General features: G+C 41.8%; 1 protein-coding gene across 2 annotated transcripts in view; it reads left to right on the top strand.

The window, feature by feature from the left end:
* The first annotated feature begins 1,484 nt into the window (after positions 1–1,484).
* Positions 1,485–18,400, top strand: part of PLCL2 (phospholipase C like 2) — a 179,276-nt gene continuing 162,360 nt past the window's right edge. Inside the window, exon 1 of one of the 2 annotated variants that reach the window (XM_045538253.1) lies at positions 1,485–1,899. In XM_045538253.1, the coding sequence (XP_045394209.1) occupies positions 1,570–1,899 (330 nt within the window). In that variant the 5' untranslated portion in view covers positions 1,485–1,569. The remainder of the gene's footprint in view (positions 1,900–18,400) is intronic. The other variant, XR_006731663.1, reaches the window with a different exon arrangement.

Here is an 18,400-nt window from a genome sequence, read left to right as displayed (position 1 = left end):
GTCAGCGTTGATTTTTAGGCTGGTCACTCTGCCTTAAGCGAGTGTGGGAAGAGCAGAGAGAGGAGGGACAGGCTGTAGTGACGCAAGCAGGATCTTCTCCCAAAAGATGAGCCTGAGCTAGGCTGGGCCAAACAGCGGGCTGGGCTAGCTGGCATCCCTGGTGGCAGGATCAGGAAGGTCATTGAGAGGGAGGTGATAAATCTCTGTGGGACGACTCTGGGGGCACGAAAGAGGCTCTGTCGATGTCCTCTGCCCCTCATAGCCCGCCAGCCACCCCACCCCTCACCCCTGCCCCAGCATTCTTGCAACTAGTTGAATCATTTCACAGTTTAGGAGCTCAAGGGAACGGCATTGGTTTCAGTATGTGAAATGGGTCTGACCCACTGGGGAAGCCCAGAGGGGAGCGTCCGCATGGCCTTTTCCCCAGCTGGGTGGGAGGGGAACGAGTTCCGTGCGCTGGGAGCGGGGCAGGAGTGAGGCGCAGCGGCTGGGATCCCGAGCCCGGGACCCTAGCTCGGGGCCGGGGGCCTGCGCCCTGGTTGCCCCTCGGGGCTCCGGGCGGTGATTGGCAGTTGCGGCAGCTCCGGGAAGCTGGGGGTATGCAGGGTCCGCGGCCGCCGCCCGCCGCCGTCCGCTCGGCAGCGAGGTCCCCGCGGCCCCGCGATTCGGCCTCGGTGACTGCAGCCGCGACGGCAGCACCATCGAGCGGGAGCCCCGGCGGCTCACGGTGGGTCGGGGGGCGGCTGGGGAGTGTCCCCGCGGCCTATAGGGGGCAGCGCCGAGCCGGGAGGAGACAGCCGCGGGCGGGGGTGGGTGGGTCTGGCTGCCCCTCCAGTGGCTGCCCCTGGGACCGCACGGCGACAGTCAGGGCCGGGCCGCCCCTGCCCACCACGCGCTTCCTCCCGGCGCCGCGGGCCTCAGCGGGGGCCCTGGGGAGGACGTGACAGGGCTCCGCACGAGGCGGCCTCTGGGGACCTGGGGTCCAGGGAGACCCAGGCGTCTCTCTCCGCCCGCCCGGGACCCTCGGAGGCGCCTCCGCGTGGTCAGAGAGCGTCGGGGCGCCGGTCGCTTCCCCTCGCCCTGTTCCCGCGTGGTGGGTGCTCCGACCCCCGGGGTGGCTGCCCCAAGCCCCTGACGTAGGCGCCCCGTTACCTCGGGGTGGGTGCCTCGAGCCCCTGCGGTGGGCGCCGGCTTGGCCGGGTGGGCGCCCGGCCCGCGCGGGTTATTTTTGGCGCCCGCAGCGGCGCGTGTGTCGGGGCGTGTTTTCCTTCCCCAGGTGCCGCGAGCGGGGCTCCGCCGGCGCCCGAGCTGACTTATCTCTCCTTTCTTCCCCAGCAGGAATCTTCCGATAATTCTGCCACCGCGACTTTGACTGAGCGCAAGGCGAGCTCGAAACAAACATCACATCTAAATTAAAAAAAAAAAAAAAAAGAAGCGGAAGAAGCGGCCGAGCCGGCGGCGGCGGCGGGAGGAGGAGAGGAGGAGGGGCCGCGCGCGGCGGCCCGAGGCGGCGGCGGGGACGCGGGGACGCGGGGACGCGGCTTTGTGCAGGCGGGTCGCGGGGCGCCCATGGCGGAGTACGGCCGGGGGGGCGCCGCCGGCGGGGCCCTGCCCACCTCCCCGGGCCCGGCCCTCGGCGCCAAGGGCGCCTTGAAAGCCGGAGCCGGCGAAGGCGGCGGCGGCGGGGGAGGTCGCCTTGGCCACGGGCGGGCGCGCTATGACAGCGGCGGGGTTTCCAACGGAGACTGCAGCCTCGGCGTGTCCGGGGACGAAGCCCGGGCCAGCCCAACCAAGGGACCCCGCGGCGTTGCGCTCGCCCCGACCCCCGGCCCCGCCGTCTGTCCTCTTCCCCGGGAGACCAAGCCGGGCGGCCTGCCCCGCCGGAGCAGCATCATCAAGGTAGGTGGGAGAAGGGCGCTCATCGCCCACCCGCAGCCGTCCTTGGGGTCTGTTTCCTCCTGGGGGAAGTGGTAGTGGGAGGAGGGGTTGGAGGGGGGCCCGCTGCTAACAGGAACCACTGATGCTTTGGTGCTTGGGGTGGTTGAACAGGGGTTGGATGCAAATGGCATTTGGAAAGAATAGAGAGGTGATCCCTAATGTGCAGGAGGAGCTGTGTTCAGACATCTGCCAGTTGAACTTGGGGCTGTCACCTCTCCCAGGATTGGCCTGAAATTAGGGCCTTGTACCTGCCTGGGTAGGCATGCTTTTCTGTGGTAGCCTAGGCTGGCAACAGACTCCCTGTAAGATTTCTGTTGTATTTTAAAAACAGGGATTATGTGAAAACATTTTCTTAAAAATCCCAGGCGATGAACAGAGCTTATTTAATAGGTTTTTTTTCTGATCTGTATATGGTTAGTTGCTTCTTGTAAATGGTTACACTTTGAGGGTGCAACATCGCCAGTCACTCAATCACAAGGAGAAATGGAGTAGGTTTCTGAACATAAATGCAGATTTCCGCTTTCTTAGGCTCAAAAGCTCAGAGAGATTACAGTTCCACACGATTTAATCTTTTCCTTGCTGCAGTGGGCAGACCTCCAGTTCTGTGGAAGTTCTTTTGGGCAGTTTGCTTAGTTTTGATATCTTTTGCACAGTGTTAGTTAGCAGGAGAAAGCCAGAGATTGTTTTGTGCATTTTAAACACAAGAAGTAACATTGGGAACTCTTGAGTTTGTGGTAGTTTCATTCTAATGTTTGGCCGCAGTGTAAAAATATTTCTCGTGACAAGAAGTGAAAAAAAAAGTTGATATGTTAAGAAGAGCAAAGCCTTAGGCAATGCTATCTCATTGAGCTTGCTCAAGTATAGAGCAAATATGAAAATATTGCTTTCTGAAAAGCAAGAGGTTGTCAGGACAGTGAGCAACAAAGCACATTGACAGGCTGCACCCACCCTTCCTGTGATTGATAACTGGTGGGAGAGAGGGCAGAACGTGTCACAGGTGAAGAGTTTGGCACTGGTGGTATTTGAAATTTAATTGGACCTGCAAAAATCTTCCAAATACTGTGAAAATGTCTGATGGTGTTATCAACTTCTGCAGTAATCTAGTGAAATATACCACCTTGCTACTGTATGTAAGAGGCAGTTAGTTGTGAAACTGCATTTCGCTTTGTCATCTGTTTGCTCAGTTTATGTCTTGGCAAGGGCGCAGCTGAAGGGCTTAAGGATCAAGTGTACTAACTACCTATAGCACGTGTTTAGAGTTAAACTAAGGAAAGTAAAGTGTCTTTTTGCTGCAGACAAAGCTTTTAGTGACATATTTTCTTTTACTGTGTAGCTTATGTTTCTTTGGAAGTTGCTTTCCACTGTGTATGCTAATCAATTCTATTGACAGAGTTATGTGACATTTCTGTTTTTATTTGCCATAAAATATTTGTGGTGATTTTGCATTGTGGTGTTAATGAAATTTGAGATAAAAATTCCTGAGAGGATACCAGCCTACCTAATTTTAATTCCTTTCTTTCAATTGCTTTCAGGGCCTCTTTTTGCATTAAAAAAAAATGAAACTTTATTAGTGTCCATAGTGGGATTCATAGTGTGACTTTACTGAATTACAACAGCATCTGTTTTAATTTTACATTTATGGGAGATAAGGAAGAAGGATGATTTGTCAATATTTCTGATATATGGCATTGAGAATTTGTCAGTAGATATTTCTTCTTTGAAGGCTCTGCTAGAGGCATATGGGAAAATAATTGTTCAGCAATCACTGGTTTTAGAAATGACATTGATACCTATATTGAATTCTGAAACTTTTAAAGATATTTTTTCATTTTTCTTCTTATGAAGGCAGCTGGCTTCTTATTCACCATTGTATCCCTAGATACAAAATGTCAGGAGCATAGCAGGGGCTAAATAAACCCGGTACTGAATGAATGGAGGAAGTATGTTTTCTCTAAGTTGTGTTAATTTCTAAGACAGGTGGTTTTGGATTTACCAGTCTCCTATCTTGTTTATTATCTTGAACTTCCTAAGATAACTTAACAGACTTCTTTTTCTTGCCTCTATTTTCAACTTGCATTTTTTTAAACATTCTTAAAATTATAGAAGTCGTATTGAAAATTGATCAAGCCTGTGTTATAGGAAACAGAGGATCCTGTATTTAAACAGGCAACTACTTGGTATGTTTTCCCTTGAATTGATGCCTGAAGCATCAAGATTTTAGAAATTTAGTGTGGTGTTTTCTAAGACATAACTTACAGCATCAAGACAATATCCTAATAGAAAAAGAGGTCTTTTACTTTAAAATCAAATTTCATAAAGCAATGAATATTGCACAGATATTTTTGTCACATGAATGGCAGAAATTACATTTCACTTTTGTTAAAAAAGAATAAACAGTTTAAGCAGAAGCCCAAGTGAAAAAAAAAAAAAAAGCAATAGTAACATCTTTCCTTGGTTTCCTTTTTTTTCTTTTTTTTAAATATAAGGATGCATGCAGTCAGGTGGTCTGTGAGTAGAAGTGGGAGTAGATTAGTAAGCAAAGTGCTAATTGGGGACTGAAGGGAACAGCAGGGAGTAAATGCTAGCTAAGGAGCCAGGCCAGTATTTATGGGGTTGTATTAGTTGACATGTGAACTATGCTTCTTTCCTAGCTTCCATCTTTATTACAGTCTTGACATCCCTCTTAAGTGGGGATCCCCATGTCAGAGGGAGAAATAATGGCCTAAATGTGACATATGGTGGGCAAAGAAAAGGGAGGGGGAATTACTGCTAAAGTGTAGGACTTACACAGAAGTACACTGTAGGCTTACCTGAATTTATATTTTTCATTTAAAATAATTTCTTTGGTACCCTATCTGTTTTATAAATACAGTGTTGAGGAAGAAATTGTTGTAAAACTACATTTTCTGCCAAAACATATGCATAGATATATACAAAAAGAGCTCCTTGGTTGTGGTAACAGTGTTGATGAAATTCAGGGTGAGCAGCCTTATAGAACCCTTTACAAATACCTTGAGATGATAAATAAATCATAGAAATCATCACCAGACTTTTCTACTTTTCCTTAGCTTATTGAAAATAATGATACATTTTTGAGACTGTTTACAAAGGCCCATTACTGGATTTTTAGAGAAGCCGTTATGTTTGTCATCTTAAGTAATCTAGTAAATGAAAGCATCACTTTCATTTTCTCTTTCCGTAATTCATTTCATCACACTATTCAATACAATCCATGCTTTATTTTGAAATAGTAAATTTGGTTAATTGTTCAGATGGCATCCATTTTTTTTAAAACATCCTAATCCTTGAATTTAAGAGCTTAGTCTAAAAATACAAAGTAGCATTTAGGCCTTAGATTTCTTTTTAGTTTTAGAAATAAGTTAAAATGTCTATTAGTTTAAATGGTTTATTTTAATCAGAGCTAGTTAAATACTTTGGTTGATACTTTTAAAAATGCAATATGATTTGCATACAGTAAAATTCACTCTTGTTGGTGTCCAGTTCTATGAGCTTTGACAAAAACATATAGTCATGTAATCGCCACCACAAACAAGATACACGGCATTTCCATCACCTCAGAAAATTCCACCAGGTTTCTTTGTAGTCATCTCCTCCCTCCCATCCCCAGACCATGGCATGATCTTGTGTCATTTTTCAGTAAGTAGGAAATACAGGCATTGCATTATTTTGGTATTTAGAAGCAATAACAGTAGCTACCATTTGTTAAACACTCACTACGTGCAAAACATGTGAACAAACAGTGCTTACCAGAATTCTCTGATTTGGTCCTGCACCAACCACAGAGACTGGAGGAAATCAGAGTTCAAGAGAGGTTAACCCCTTGCCCCGGGTGCTAGAGCTGGTTGTTGTACTCTACTTGGGTATGGCTGTACTCCACTGTCCCTCAAATTACAGTGGCAGTTTAAATTTTGTATGTAATTAAGGTAGCGTTAGTGGTTTGGGACACCAGATTTGATTTTCTGCTTTAAACATAGGAGAAGTTGGAGGGAGAAAAAAAATCTCTATTTCTGCATGAAGAAGTTGTTGACAGATAATATAGCCAGGCAGCTGTTTAGTCACCTGTTGTGGCTGCTTGACCAGGGCTTTCAGCTTCACAGCTAGGAGTAGGACCAGTAGTCTGACCTTGCCCAAGGGGGCAGCCATTATTTTTTCTTATCATTGTTGTCATTATCATAATATCAGGTTGTGTAGGAGAAACACTTTTACTATCTTTATACTAATTTATGTACTTATGTCTTGATGCTGAGCTTCCCAACGTGGAGAACAAGGAGGCTTTTCACATCTGTTATTCATATTTAAACAAAAATAATAAAAAACTTACATGTACATAATATATACTGTATTGGCCCATGGTTTAAATAAACTAGGCTCCTTGCAGACAAAAGCTGGACTGTATTTACCGATTTCTGCACAGATAACAAGCATTTGAATTGGATCTTAAAAAAAAGGCATTTGACTTTAAACTTTTTTTTTTGAATGGGGGGAAGCAAAGATAACTGCATGCCCTGAAAACCTGTGGGCATATCATAAATATTAAACAGACAGTAATTGAATTACAAAGTGAATTTGTCTGGATAGATATAGGCAGCCTGGATCATTTAGGTCAGAAAAATCTAATGGCCAATCAGCAACACTCCACTTTGCTTTGTACTAATGCATTTAGACCACACAAGATAACTGTTGAAAGACCAGGACATGGTTGCTTGTTTTAGCCAGCTCAGAGAGCTTTTGTCCCAATTCAGAGAGTTCAGTTTTCAAAGGTAATCAGAGTGTATTAATTTTCATACCCTAAAAGTTACTTGCCCCCTTTTGCCTTTCCTTCCCTGTTTTCCAACCTTTAACCCAAATAGTTTTATTTGATTTGCATTGTTTTTGACCAAATCTGAATAGGCAAATGACAGGAAATTGTTTATAAACTGCTGATATCATCCACTTAAGTTATTTTCTTAGAATGTTCTCCCAGAATATGGTCACTTCCTTTTAGAGTTCTGTGTGCTCTGCAAGGCGTCTAAACTAGACTGTAATTTATTTTCTTCTTTTTTATGCTAAAGTTATCTATGCCTCAATATTCAACAAAATATTGTTTACAGCCTAAATGCAGATATAAATGAAGCATAAACATTCATAGTTTATCTGCAGACATTATACCTACATGTCCAAGAATAGATGCTCTACTCCTTATTAATACTGAGTTTTGGATGCCATTATTTGTTTATCTACCAGACCTCTGGATTACTTTAACAACCTTTTCATCCTATATTAGTGGGATTCAAATATTTTTTACCAGTGGGCCACAGGATCTGAAACTGCATGTTTGTAAGCTCCCTGACCAACTTTTTTTGCTGATGATAAAGGTGAATCGGGAGAGTTGTGCTTAGCATGAGTGTCAGTTGTGACTCTAACTCAAATCGGAGCCACCAGGGAAGTTTCAGTCATGCCTATTTTCTTTGTGTCAGAATAATTCCATAGCTTTAGGGTACCCAAAGTATATAACTAATTGCGTTGAGCTTCAGAGACACTTATGTGAATGGTCCAGGCTGCTGGCAGGATATTTGGCACCTGCCCGTTCTAGAGTGGCAGAGCAGGGCAGGCGGCTAGGCCCTCTGGCCACTAGGGCTTGCTTGGTCACATGGTAGGGGTAATTAGGTAAATCGAGTTCTAGCTAATAATCTCAGCTGGGCTGCACCCAGGCCACATGTTATATGTCTGACATTATTCAAGGGGCAGAATAGTGATATGAAAAATAGAGAGTCTGGAGTTAGGTGTTTGGATTAGATTCTGGCTCCCCCACTTCCTTTCGGTATGGGCTTGGGCAAGATACTGAAGTCTGTGTGTCTAATTATTACCCCATCTCTAAAATGGGTAGAATAAAATCCCCTCTTATAATGTTGTTTTGAAGATTAAATGAGATGATGTGTGAGCAGTGTGTGGCACTTAATAAACACTCACTAAGCATTACCTAGTATGCTTTTCTGATTTTTAGTTTCTATTTATTTAGATTTTATACTGAGATGAGCAGACTCCTTTAACTCCATTTGACTTGGATGTCACTAACACTGCCATGCCCATTTGAGAAGTTTTGTCTTTTGAAATAAGCAAATGTGCCTAGAGAAATTTCTCAGACGTGTTCCATAGATGCTTTTAAGAATGATTTGTTTTGGTGCCTTTCTAAATCTGATACCTCAATACAACTGTGCACATATGTAAATAGCTCCTGCTATGTGGTCAGAGGATATTGAACATTAATTTCATTATGCAAAGCACCTGTATGTCTTGATTTGCCCAGGACAATTCAAATTTATATCTTTTGTCCTGACAAAATTAGTAGTAGTACCTCCTCTCACTCTCAAAGGCATTCCAGTTTGGATGATAAATCATATGGTCACCCTACTTATAATAAAATCTTCTTCTTAACAAACTGCTTTACAACCTATGCTGGAGCCCATTAAGATTGCCCTCTGTGCCTAAGCTTAGCCTTTATGTTCATACCTCTTTCTTCAGCTTGGCATGCTTTCCTCTTCTTTTCGTCATCTTTAAGGTCCTCCTCAGTTAATCACCTCCCGGTTAGAGTGAATTCTTTCTCTGCCTTCAAACCACTACTCTGCCTGTGTCTCCGCAGTCATTTTGCCTCATAGGCAACTACATCTTATTCACCTTGAGTTTATGAAAACATCTAGTTTAATGTCTTGTGGAAAGCATGTATTTAAGTGTATATGCGTTGAATAAATTTGTGAATGGATGAATAAGTCGACAGGAATGACATAACTTATCCTAGGAGTTTGATGAAGATGTTATTTAGACTTAACTCCAACTGGTTTTGATTGGAATATAAAACTTAGTGGGCTGTATACTTCCAAGAAGAAATTTATTTCATGTACGTAATTTTGAAAACAAAGGGAAGGAAATACCTTTATTTAAAGTTGGATCCAGGAATTTGGTTGGTTCTAGAATTGTTCTGCAAGATGTTAATATAAATGATCTGTCCCTTTTGTGCCCCTGAAATAAGAGTAGACCTTTGAAAATTTCTTTTGATTTTTGTTCTTCTATCAAAGTTTAAAAATCATGGCAAGAGGGTGCTATTGTTTATTAAGGCATTTAATCTTTTTTCTGGTATTTGGTTTCTTTAAGTGATATCTATAGTTTTTGCTCAGTTTTTATTTATTTTTAAGGAACTAACTTAAATGTTTATTGTCATTAATATTGGATACTCCAAAGATATTCATTGGGAGTGCTATAAAATTAATAAAAAAGAAGATGCTTAAGGAATCTAGAATATTAATAGACATAGCTGTAGGAGTGGAATCTTTAATCCTTCAGCTTATGCTGTCATATAATGTTAGAAATTCTACCCTTTGTTGGAATTAAAAGGACTGGGTGCAGGAGGTACTAAGACATGCTTCATATGCACCATCTCATGTAACTCTCACAGGAACCTGCAAGGAGACATCATCGTTCTCTTTACAGACAAGGAAATTCATTCCACAAAGTTTGGGAATTTCCAGGCAAGGTTACATATCTCATAAGAGGCAAAGCCAGCATTCAGTCTAGGTTTGACTATCTTGAAAGCCCACACATTTAACTGCTCCGTCACACTCTCCCACTCCATCCATCTGAGTGACTTTGGCTTTCCCTTTTTTCTCCTACTTGCCAAAGCCATTCTGGCTCCTTGATTTTGGCAGTTTCTACCAGTCCTAAAATAGACACCTAATTTTTAGTTGGAAAAGTTTGGCTTTTTGTGGCTGAATCTTGGGATGCAACCCATGTGTACCTAACCAACATGAAGCCATAGCCATAGTCCTGTCCACCATGCCCCAGGGTTTTGTCTGGTCCACAAACCAGGACTTTGACCTTTTTCTCTCTTCTCTCCTTTGATGGATTAAACACCTTTTTAGGGGGCTCATTTTCCATTTTTGTTTATTTTTTTTAACAAAAAGTCAACTTATATACATTTTAGGGTCCTGGAAGGTAAAGCAGGTAACAGTTAGTAACATTTTGTTTTTTAGGTGGGCTGTGTCTGATAGTATCTATCCCTATTATTATTTTGAAGTTGTCAAATAATTAGAATTTTAGAATATGGTAATACTTACAACACATTACTATGAAGTCAGTAGTCAGGTGTGTTCTTGGAGTGTGCTAAATATACTGATGTTGATGTTGCAGGTATTAACATCCCAGAAACCAAGAGCTGGGTTTAAAAGTGATTAATAATGGAGATTCATGGGATTTTCGCAACAGAAAAAGATCATGTAAAATTCTTTCGTAGTTAGAGATACACAAGGCCATAGTGATTAGTACATTTAGCTCCTAGCTATGGTTGAATTCATTTATTTGCATATTAGCATAACAGAATTGGAAAAAATTGTTATGTAATACTGCAGTATGTGGGTATTAATAGAACAAGATGTGGTCTTTCAGACAGCTATTTTTGCAAATTTGTTTTTTGCTGTAGATGGCTGCATGTGTACACATGCTATACTTATGCATGCATATACTCTGAAGACTGTTTATAGATAGTAACAATTAAGAGCAAACCAAATAATGTAGTGGTGGGTTGACACAAGTCCTATCTGTCTCTTGAGAGACTGATGGGTAGCAGGTGTCTACTCTCTAAACTGAGAATGCCCAGGAAGGGGTAGGCTGTTTTTTATGAACATTGCTGATGAAGCTTCTGTTGCTTTTGACCAGTTAGTGTGGCCACAGAGGGATAAGTGACCTCGTTTGCAGCTACCATTAGAATAACAAGCCATATGACTCTCTCCATAGGCTTTCCTGCTACCTTTTATTTTCTATCTCCCTTCTAAGCTCTGATATCCTGTTGGGATAATAGATGTAATTTTTCAAATTGTTAATGTGGTTTAACATTTATTCTTGAAGGAAATAAAGTGAGTTTCTTAGATTCTTATTTCTGTCAATCCTTGCTAATAGCTTATATTAAATGCCACTAGAATTGTTCAGATATTTTCATATTGGAGCTAACAGAATTCCTAATGAAATACTAGTTTTAAGGATGTGTTTCTTTGGAGTACTTGATGATTTCTTGAAAGAGATCTATGTGCTCTTTCAAAGCTTTTCCTGGCTTATATATAGTCCCATGAATAATTTTCTATACATTTAAAATTATTGCTAAAATTAGAAGTAGAATTGCTATGTCATAGGATATGTGTATGTTCAGCTTTAGGAGGTACTATTAATTGATTTTCCTAACTGGTTAAACCAATTTACACACCTAACAGCTTATATGAATTCTAGTTGCTCTAAATGCTCACATTTGATATTGTCAGTGTTTCTTTGTTTTTTTGGTTTTTGATTGTGATGGTTATGTAACGGTACCTTACTGTGGCTTTTTGGTTAAATTTCCCTGATGACTAATGATGTTGAACAACTTTTCATGTTTCTTGGCCATTTGCATATTCTCTTTTGTGAAAATGCCTGTTGAAGTCTTTTGCCCATTTAAAAAAATTGGGTTATTTCTATTTTTTTAAAATTGATATGTAGGACTTCTTTACATTTTCTGGATATGTCTTTGTGTGATACATTATATATTAAAAATGTATTCTAGTATGTGACTTCCTTTTTCACTGTCTTAAAGGGTATCTTTTAATGAATCAGAATTCTTAATTATAGAGAAGTTCAATTTATCAGTATTTCTATTTGTGGGTATTATTTTTGTGTCCTGTTTCAGAAGTCTTTGCTTAGCTTAAGACCATAAAGATACTCATTTATTTAACCTCTAGAACTTTTATTTTTCACATTTAGATCTATAATCTATCAGGAGACTTGTGTATGGTGTGAGATGGGTCAAGATTTTCTTTCTTCATAAATATACAAGTCATTAATTCAGCACCATTTATTGGAAAATATCATCTTTTCCCCACTGCATTGTTGAATCAAGTGACCATATATGTGAGAGTCTGTTTCTGGAGTCTGTTTTGTTACATCAGTCTATTTGGCTATCCTTGTGTACCTACCTTACCGTCTTTATTACTAGGTGTATACCCAATAGAAATTATTACATATGTGTATTGAAAGACATTTACCAGAGTGCTTATAGCAGCATTAACTGTAACAGCTGCAAATTGAATCAGCAACCCAAATGCCCATCTTATAAAATAGCATATTATATAATGGAATACTATAAGGACAAGAAAGAATAACAAAAAGAACAGATGGCTGTTATACACACCGCTTGTCTCTCAAGCATAATGTTAAGGGAAGGAAACCAGACACAAAAAGTAGATATTTTTTGTTACACTCATTTAAAGTTCAAAAGCAGATAAAATAATTTGAGGTGATAGAAGTCAGAATAGTGGTTACTTTTGGGGCTAATGACTGGGAGGGGGAACCAAGGGACCTTCTAGGTGCCAGTGATGTTTGGTTTCTGGATCTGGGTGTTGATTACAAGGGTGGGTTCGCTTTGTCAAAATCCCTTAAGCTGTACACTTAGGATTTTTTTCTGGAGGTATATCATACTTCAGTGAATTAAGTTGATTTAAACAATTAAATTGTGAATATTAATCAAATTCAAATACTTACTGGTTACCTCCCCCTGCACTATTTAGGGCGATGCCTGTTGCTGTTGGCTGCTGTGTGTGGATCAGCATGTGAAGCATGTTTTTGCTGCAGAGGAGTGCTTGTGTGTGGTGAGACCTGCTAGAGCCCTGAGCTGAGGGATGCTGTGGAGAGTGGGTGGGTGGAGAGAGGGGCAGCTTGATGGAAGAGCACAAAGCCTGGATCTTTCCTGAAAGGTACTGAGAGCACATAAGGAGCTAGGCCTAGGTGGGAAGTTGACACAGTACGGAAGAGTGTATTGGTCATTGCAGTCATCTTATGCTGTAGTTGTGATTGCTTGGAGTTTTTATGCTTTGTTTAGTGTAGTTTTGAGCATTTTAATCCCTTCAGGTGCATTCAAAAGGTTTAATATTCCAAACTGTGCTGCTTATACAAAAACTTTGAGAACCACTCATTTGTGGAGCGCCTATTCTTTGCATGATGATTTTCTAGATGGAGTTTTTTGGTCTCAAAAGCAGTTAACACATCAAAACGAGTTATCTAGGTATATGGACAAAATCAAGAGTTGTTTGATCACCACTGAATAGCAATATACCCAGGATCTCAGGTGGTCAGCAGAGTGTTTTAGCTCTACTGAACACTTATTCTACCCCATCTAACAATTCTTTCAAGCAGGGAAAAGGGAGAGAAAACACCAGATCTTCAGATGAGTCATTCTAAGACACACTGGAATTACCTAGATTCTAAAACATACTAATATGGAGACCCCACTCCATTCCAATTAAATCAGAACCTCTAGGGGTTTGTTAAAGCACCCCAGAGGATTTAAGGTGTATGTAGGATTAAGAACAGCTGTGAAACCTTTCTCATATGTTGGATTCTTTTTTTTTTTTTTTTTTGAGAAAGAGTCTCACTCTGTCGCCCCTGGTAGAATGCAGTGGCGTCATCCTAGCTCACTGCAAGCTTAACCTCCTGGGCTCAAGCGATTCTCCTGCCTCAGCCTCCTAAGTAGCTTGGGACTACTGGTGCATGCCATGATACCTGGCCAAGTTTTCTATTTTTGGTAGAGATGCGGTCTTGCTCTTGCTCAGGCTGGTCTCAAATTCCTGAGCTCAAGCTATCCTCCTGCCTCGGCCTCCCAGAATGCTAGGATTTCAGGCGTGAGCCACCTCGCCCAGCCATATGTTGGGTTCTTGACTGCCCTGCTTAGCTCTGTTAGATATAAGAGAACGAATAGCTCCCAAAATCCTGCAGGTGACAGATAGTTTGTGACCTCATGGCTGGGGGTGTGTAGGGAGTAGGATTAAACTTTAAGCTGCCTCAGTGGAGTTTTTCCTTCAATAAGTTGAGCTTCCCTTTTCTTGAGGATATAAAATACTAAAATATCAATGAAGGGGAACAAGTCCTTAGTCAAATTTGGAGAAACAGATTTTGTATGTGAAAACAACGGTCTGCCATGTGTACTAATTATTGTGCCATAAGAGTGTAGTTTTGATCCAGGTAAAGGTAAAAATTATGTTATTTCAGTTACTGAAAAGGCCCTGGATTGGTTATTCAGAGCCTTAATCTTCCTGGATTAATCATCACTGTGCAGCCACTATTTCCAGGTCTGTGTCTTGGCTATTGTCCCTCCATCCCTCACAAGAGAGACTATATCTATGTACCATGGCATTCTGCAGCATGGAAGAAGAACATACCCAGGAGGAATAGTTTTTAGAAAGAACAAATTTGACAGAGGCATGAGCACTATTCTAGAAAGAGGTGATTAGATATTCCAACCTTTGCTAAAAGGAATGTAGTAAAAATGCTGTTTACTCATAGAAGACTATAAATCCACACTTGCCAGATGGATGTCTGTTTGTAAGGGTGATTTATGCTGGGAGGAAGAGAACCAATCTAGTGATGCCCCGGTGCCCCTCATTATGGTGGGCTGACAGGCTGGGCTGACATGTCATGACCTTTGGGTGAACATGTACTTTCTGAATGCTGGGGCATTTTCCTCTCACCATGCAGACCTTTGTGGTCAAGAGGAATGAACTTTGAACTCCCAAAGCATCTATAAAATATATTTTATTGGCTGCAAAGCGGTAATATGAACATTTCAGTCGTTGCATGTTCGTAGTCTTAGTTACATGGTAGGGACTCCTTCTCCTCAACTCAGTTGTGCTAGGAGGTTGTCATTATTCCCATTTATTCTTTTAGGTCAATTTTTTCCTTTTCCAAATTAACGTGGATGAATCTTCCAGCAGAGAAGCTTGAGTCCCTCGGTTGTCTTGAGTAGGCACCAAGAGGAGAAGTGGCCTGGGGGGAGGCCGAGTCCTTGGAGACTCCTGTCTAGAGACTGGAGGGACACCCACAGTTTGGCAGCAGCAAAGTGCTCTCGAGCTGTGCTGATCTCGACTGTGACACCTTTGCTAATACATACACCTTTACTAGGCAGTTTTATTTACTTATTTCTAAGTAGAAATTAACTTTAACATTCTTTGGGGTGGAAAGTTTACAACCTTTCTGTGAAAATTCAGTATTCAGTAATATTTCCCAAGCAAAGAATGAGAGGGGTTTCCTTTCCTACAGGACAATTAGCCAGATCTTCTTACCCATCTTCATTGTTAGGGAAGAAAGTATTGTTGAAAAATATTTCTAAATAGTTAAATAGCCTCTTTGTCCTAAAGAATAGCTGCCATTTGTGAATGCTACCATGAGGGGCTGGGAAGCAAGAGAGGGAAAGAAAGGGAGAGAAATAGGACCTGCAGCGAGTGCTCTGCTGGGTTCCTTACTGAGAAGTCGGTGAGAAATGTCCTCTCTCTGGGAGCAGCCCTGACCTCAGTGCATTTGTGCTGCTGTCCTCATCATTACCGGCTGCCAGTCGACAGGGTAAAATAAGGCGTAAGATGGCTTAGAAGATATCTCCAAAATAACAGGGTGTGATAAAGCTCCTGTGCCCAGATAAAAAATTTGGCAACTCTCAGGTCCACCATTCCTGAGAACACCAGGGGCTATTGGATCCATTAATTATACTCTAAAATCGTGCTTCCAATCTTTTTCACTCCAGGCCACACATAGAAAATGATATAATTCTACAGCTAAACTGAAGTGATTGCTTAGGGCTAGAGGCCCCACCCAGCTTGTGGCAGGGGTGGAGAATGGAGGGGTCAGGGTTTCAGGGATCCATGGCAGGCCTATAACCCACTGGTGGCACTCCAGGGCACACTTGTCAGGAGGCTGTGCTCTAAAGGTGGTGGAGAGAAGAACAGAGGAACAAGGAAAGGTATAGAAAGCTCTGGAGTGGTCTGTACCTACCACTGTTGAGGGGGAGTGTCGTTCATAACACGGCTCCAGGGGCTGATTCACTTTAGTGGTAGATTGAAGCTTGGCCCCAAGACATGCCATGGAGCTATGGCCACTGTGGAAGCAACAGCAGCAGACAGGTTAGCCTGGCATGTGGATGGGGCTTCTCAAGAGTAAGAGGAATCGTTAAGCATCTACTTTCATAAGAGGGCTGATTTCGTATGTAGAGAGGACTGTTAGTCTAGCCTTAGGCTTTTCTGCTGTATTTGAGCAGAGTAGATCACTGGGGTCATGTTTAAAAACAGCAACAGAAGAGCATCGGGTAGGCAGAGAGCCTGAATTCCCTGAATTTCTGTGTAGGGGCTCAAACCAGAGACCTGCATGCTGGCTGGGGAGCTGCCTGTGGAGACCAGGAGCTGCAAGTTGAGCGTCAGGGGCTCTGGTTAGGGCTTGCACCTCTGCTTGGTTCAAGTGTTAAATATGTCAAGAGGACTCTGCGCTCTCCTCTTCTTGCTGTAAAAAGTGCTTGAATTCTTGTCTGCCAGATTTCTTATATGTCTTCTGGGCACCAGGGCAAATACTTTGTACATGACTGATTTGGTAAGTAAAACCTATACAGATCTCAGGAAGATCTGTTTGAATGATTCTGTTTCTGATATTTTACTGTGATTTGATTCTTTACATGAGAAAGATCTATGCTGTTCCTGAAAGTTTGCTAATAAATCCATAAAATACCCACTCCCACACCGCAAAAAAACACCCTAACAAGAAACTCTGTCCTGTTTTAAAGATAATTGATTTTTCCCTTCTCTTTATCATACATAATTTGAAATGTCATTTTTAATACTCCCTGCTTCACCCTACCTTATTGAATATCATGTTTTGGCTTTATATTTTTTATTTTGGTTCACCTTGGCTTTGGTTCACTTACAATTTTAAATGTAAGCACTTAACTGCCGGCCCTGTGCATTCTCCCCCAGTCGGTCATTTTTCTCAGTTTCCGGCTCGGTGAACTCTGGTGGGTTGGCACGATTGTTTCCGTCACTCCCAGGATAGAGCTGTTGAGGTCTTAATCTCAGAGTCTGGAAAGATTTTGTTATTGAGGTAGCAGTGACTATGACACTAAAGAAAATAACCTTCATTTTTTTTTTTTTCCTTGACAGAGGTAAAAATTCAGAAAATAATTCAGGAAGTCTGTTAAGGCCAAGGAATAACTTAAACACAGTTATTTCTGTATGTTTAGTATTTTCAGTGGAATTGAAAAAACAATAAAAATTTTAATTGATGAGATAACACATGATACCTTTTTTCCTCATAGAGACTATCAAATTCAAAAGAAAGAAGATCTGAACTTTACATCTGGCATGTATTTTGACTTTTAAGAAAATCGGTAAACTCTTTATATCTTACTATATTCTCTATACAGTATATTGAAATAAAGCTATATGTTGATTTGCTCATTATATTAGGATAGTTATCCTAATGCTTAAAAGAAGCTTAAAACTCCTGAAGCAAGATGTTTTGAAAACATAGAATCGTGGTAACAATACTTCTTAACCCAAAAATTCAGGGAAAGTTCATTTGTATGCTAGTAACACCTAATGTTTACATAGCTCTTTCATCTCTACCAGCCAGTTTTAACATCAACTCAATCTTAATGTACCCTCACAATGATCCTGTATGTGGACATCTTTGGTGGCCCCATTTTCTAGATGAAAAAGTTGAGGCCCATGTCTACAAAATTACACAAGGTCACACCAGATGTTAGCAAGTTTGGTCTTTGGACCCTGGTCCCCTACTAGTCACTCTGCACACCACCCAGATACCTTTGCATGTTTTATATGTGTAAATTGGGAAGGTCACACTTCATTCCTCACCTGCTTCATTAACAAGGTGCAAAAATAGAAACCCAGTATCATCAAAAGGTAATCTTGGTGCAGCACCCATTTGAGGAGGTGAACTGTTTGGCTGGTTGAGAAACTGAAGAGTTGTTTTTGTGCCATGAAAGGAACTGAACTTTAACACCTTGGTCATGTGTCACTGGCCCACTATTACTTAGAAAAATTAACTGCTCCACTGCTTATTTTGATAAGACAGAGCATCTGTCTGTCCTTGAAGTTAAAAAAATTATATTTATGCACGAAATTTATTTGGCAAGTCAGGCTTGTTTGTTCCAAGAAAGTAACAGTATCTCGCCTGGCCATCCTAGAAGCCACCTGTTGCTCTCAAGAGTTACATGCAGGGCACTACCCCTGGGAGACTAAAGACTCTTCAGAATGTGGGGGCCGCATGCTGGGGCAGTCATTTTCACCTGCCATGTGACCCCTGGTGGAGCTGGTGCTAATAAGGCCAAGGTCACAGGCTGTCCTCTGTGCAGGAAGCTTTGCAGAGAGAAAGACTCCACTCCATAGTCCAACCCTGTGTGGGCACTGCCCAAGTATCGAGGTGTTGGTCTGCCTCCACCCCCAACTTTGTTTAATCTTTGAGACTCTTATCATCATTTGTCATATATTGGTTCACTTGAGATGATAAAGCAAAATTTAATTGGGATCTGTCTCAGAAACATTTATTTTTTATACAAAAGGTGTTATAAAGTAGGAATGGGCATATCTATATGACAGAGGGGCAATTTTTAAGTATTTTG

This window comes from Lemur catta, chromosome 1, assembly GCF_020740605.2.
Source record: "Lemur catta isolate mLemCat1 chromosome 1, mLemCat1.pri, whole genome shotgun sequence".
In the NCBI taxonomy this organism is placed as follows: Eukaryota; Metazoa; Chordata; class Mammalia; order Primates; family Lemuridae; genus Lemur; species Lemur catta.
Note: the sequence above shows the minus strand (reverse complement) of the source record. Positions and strands in the feature narration are given on the sequence as shown.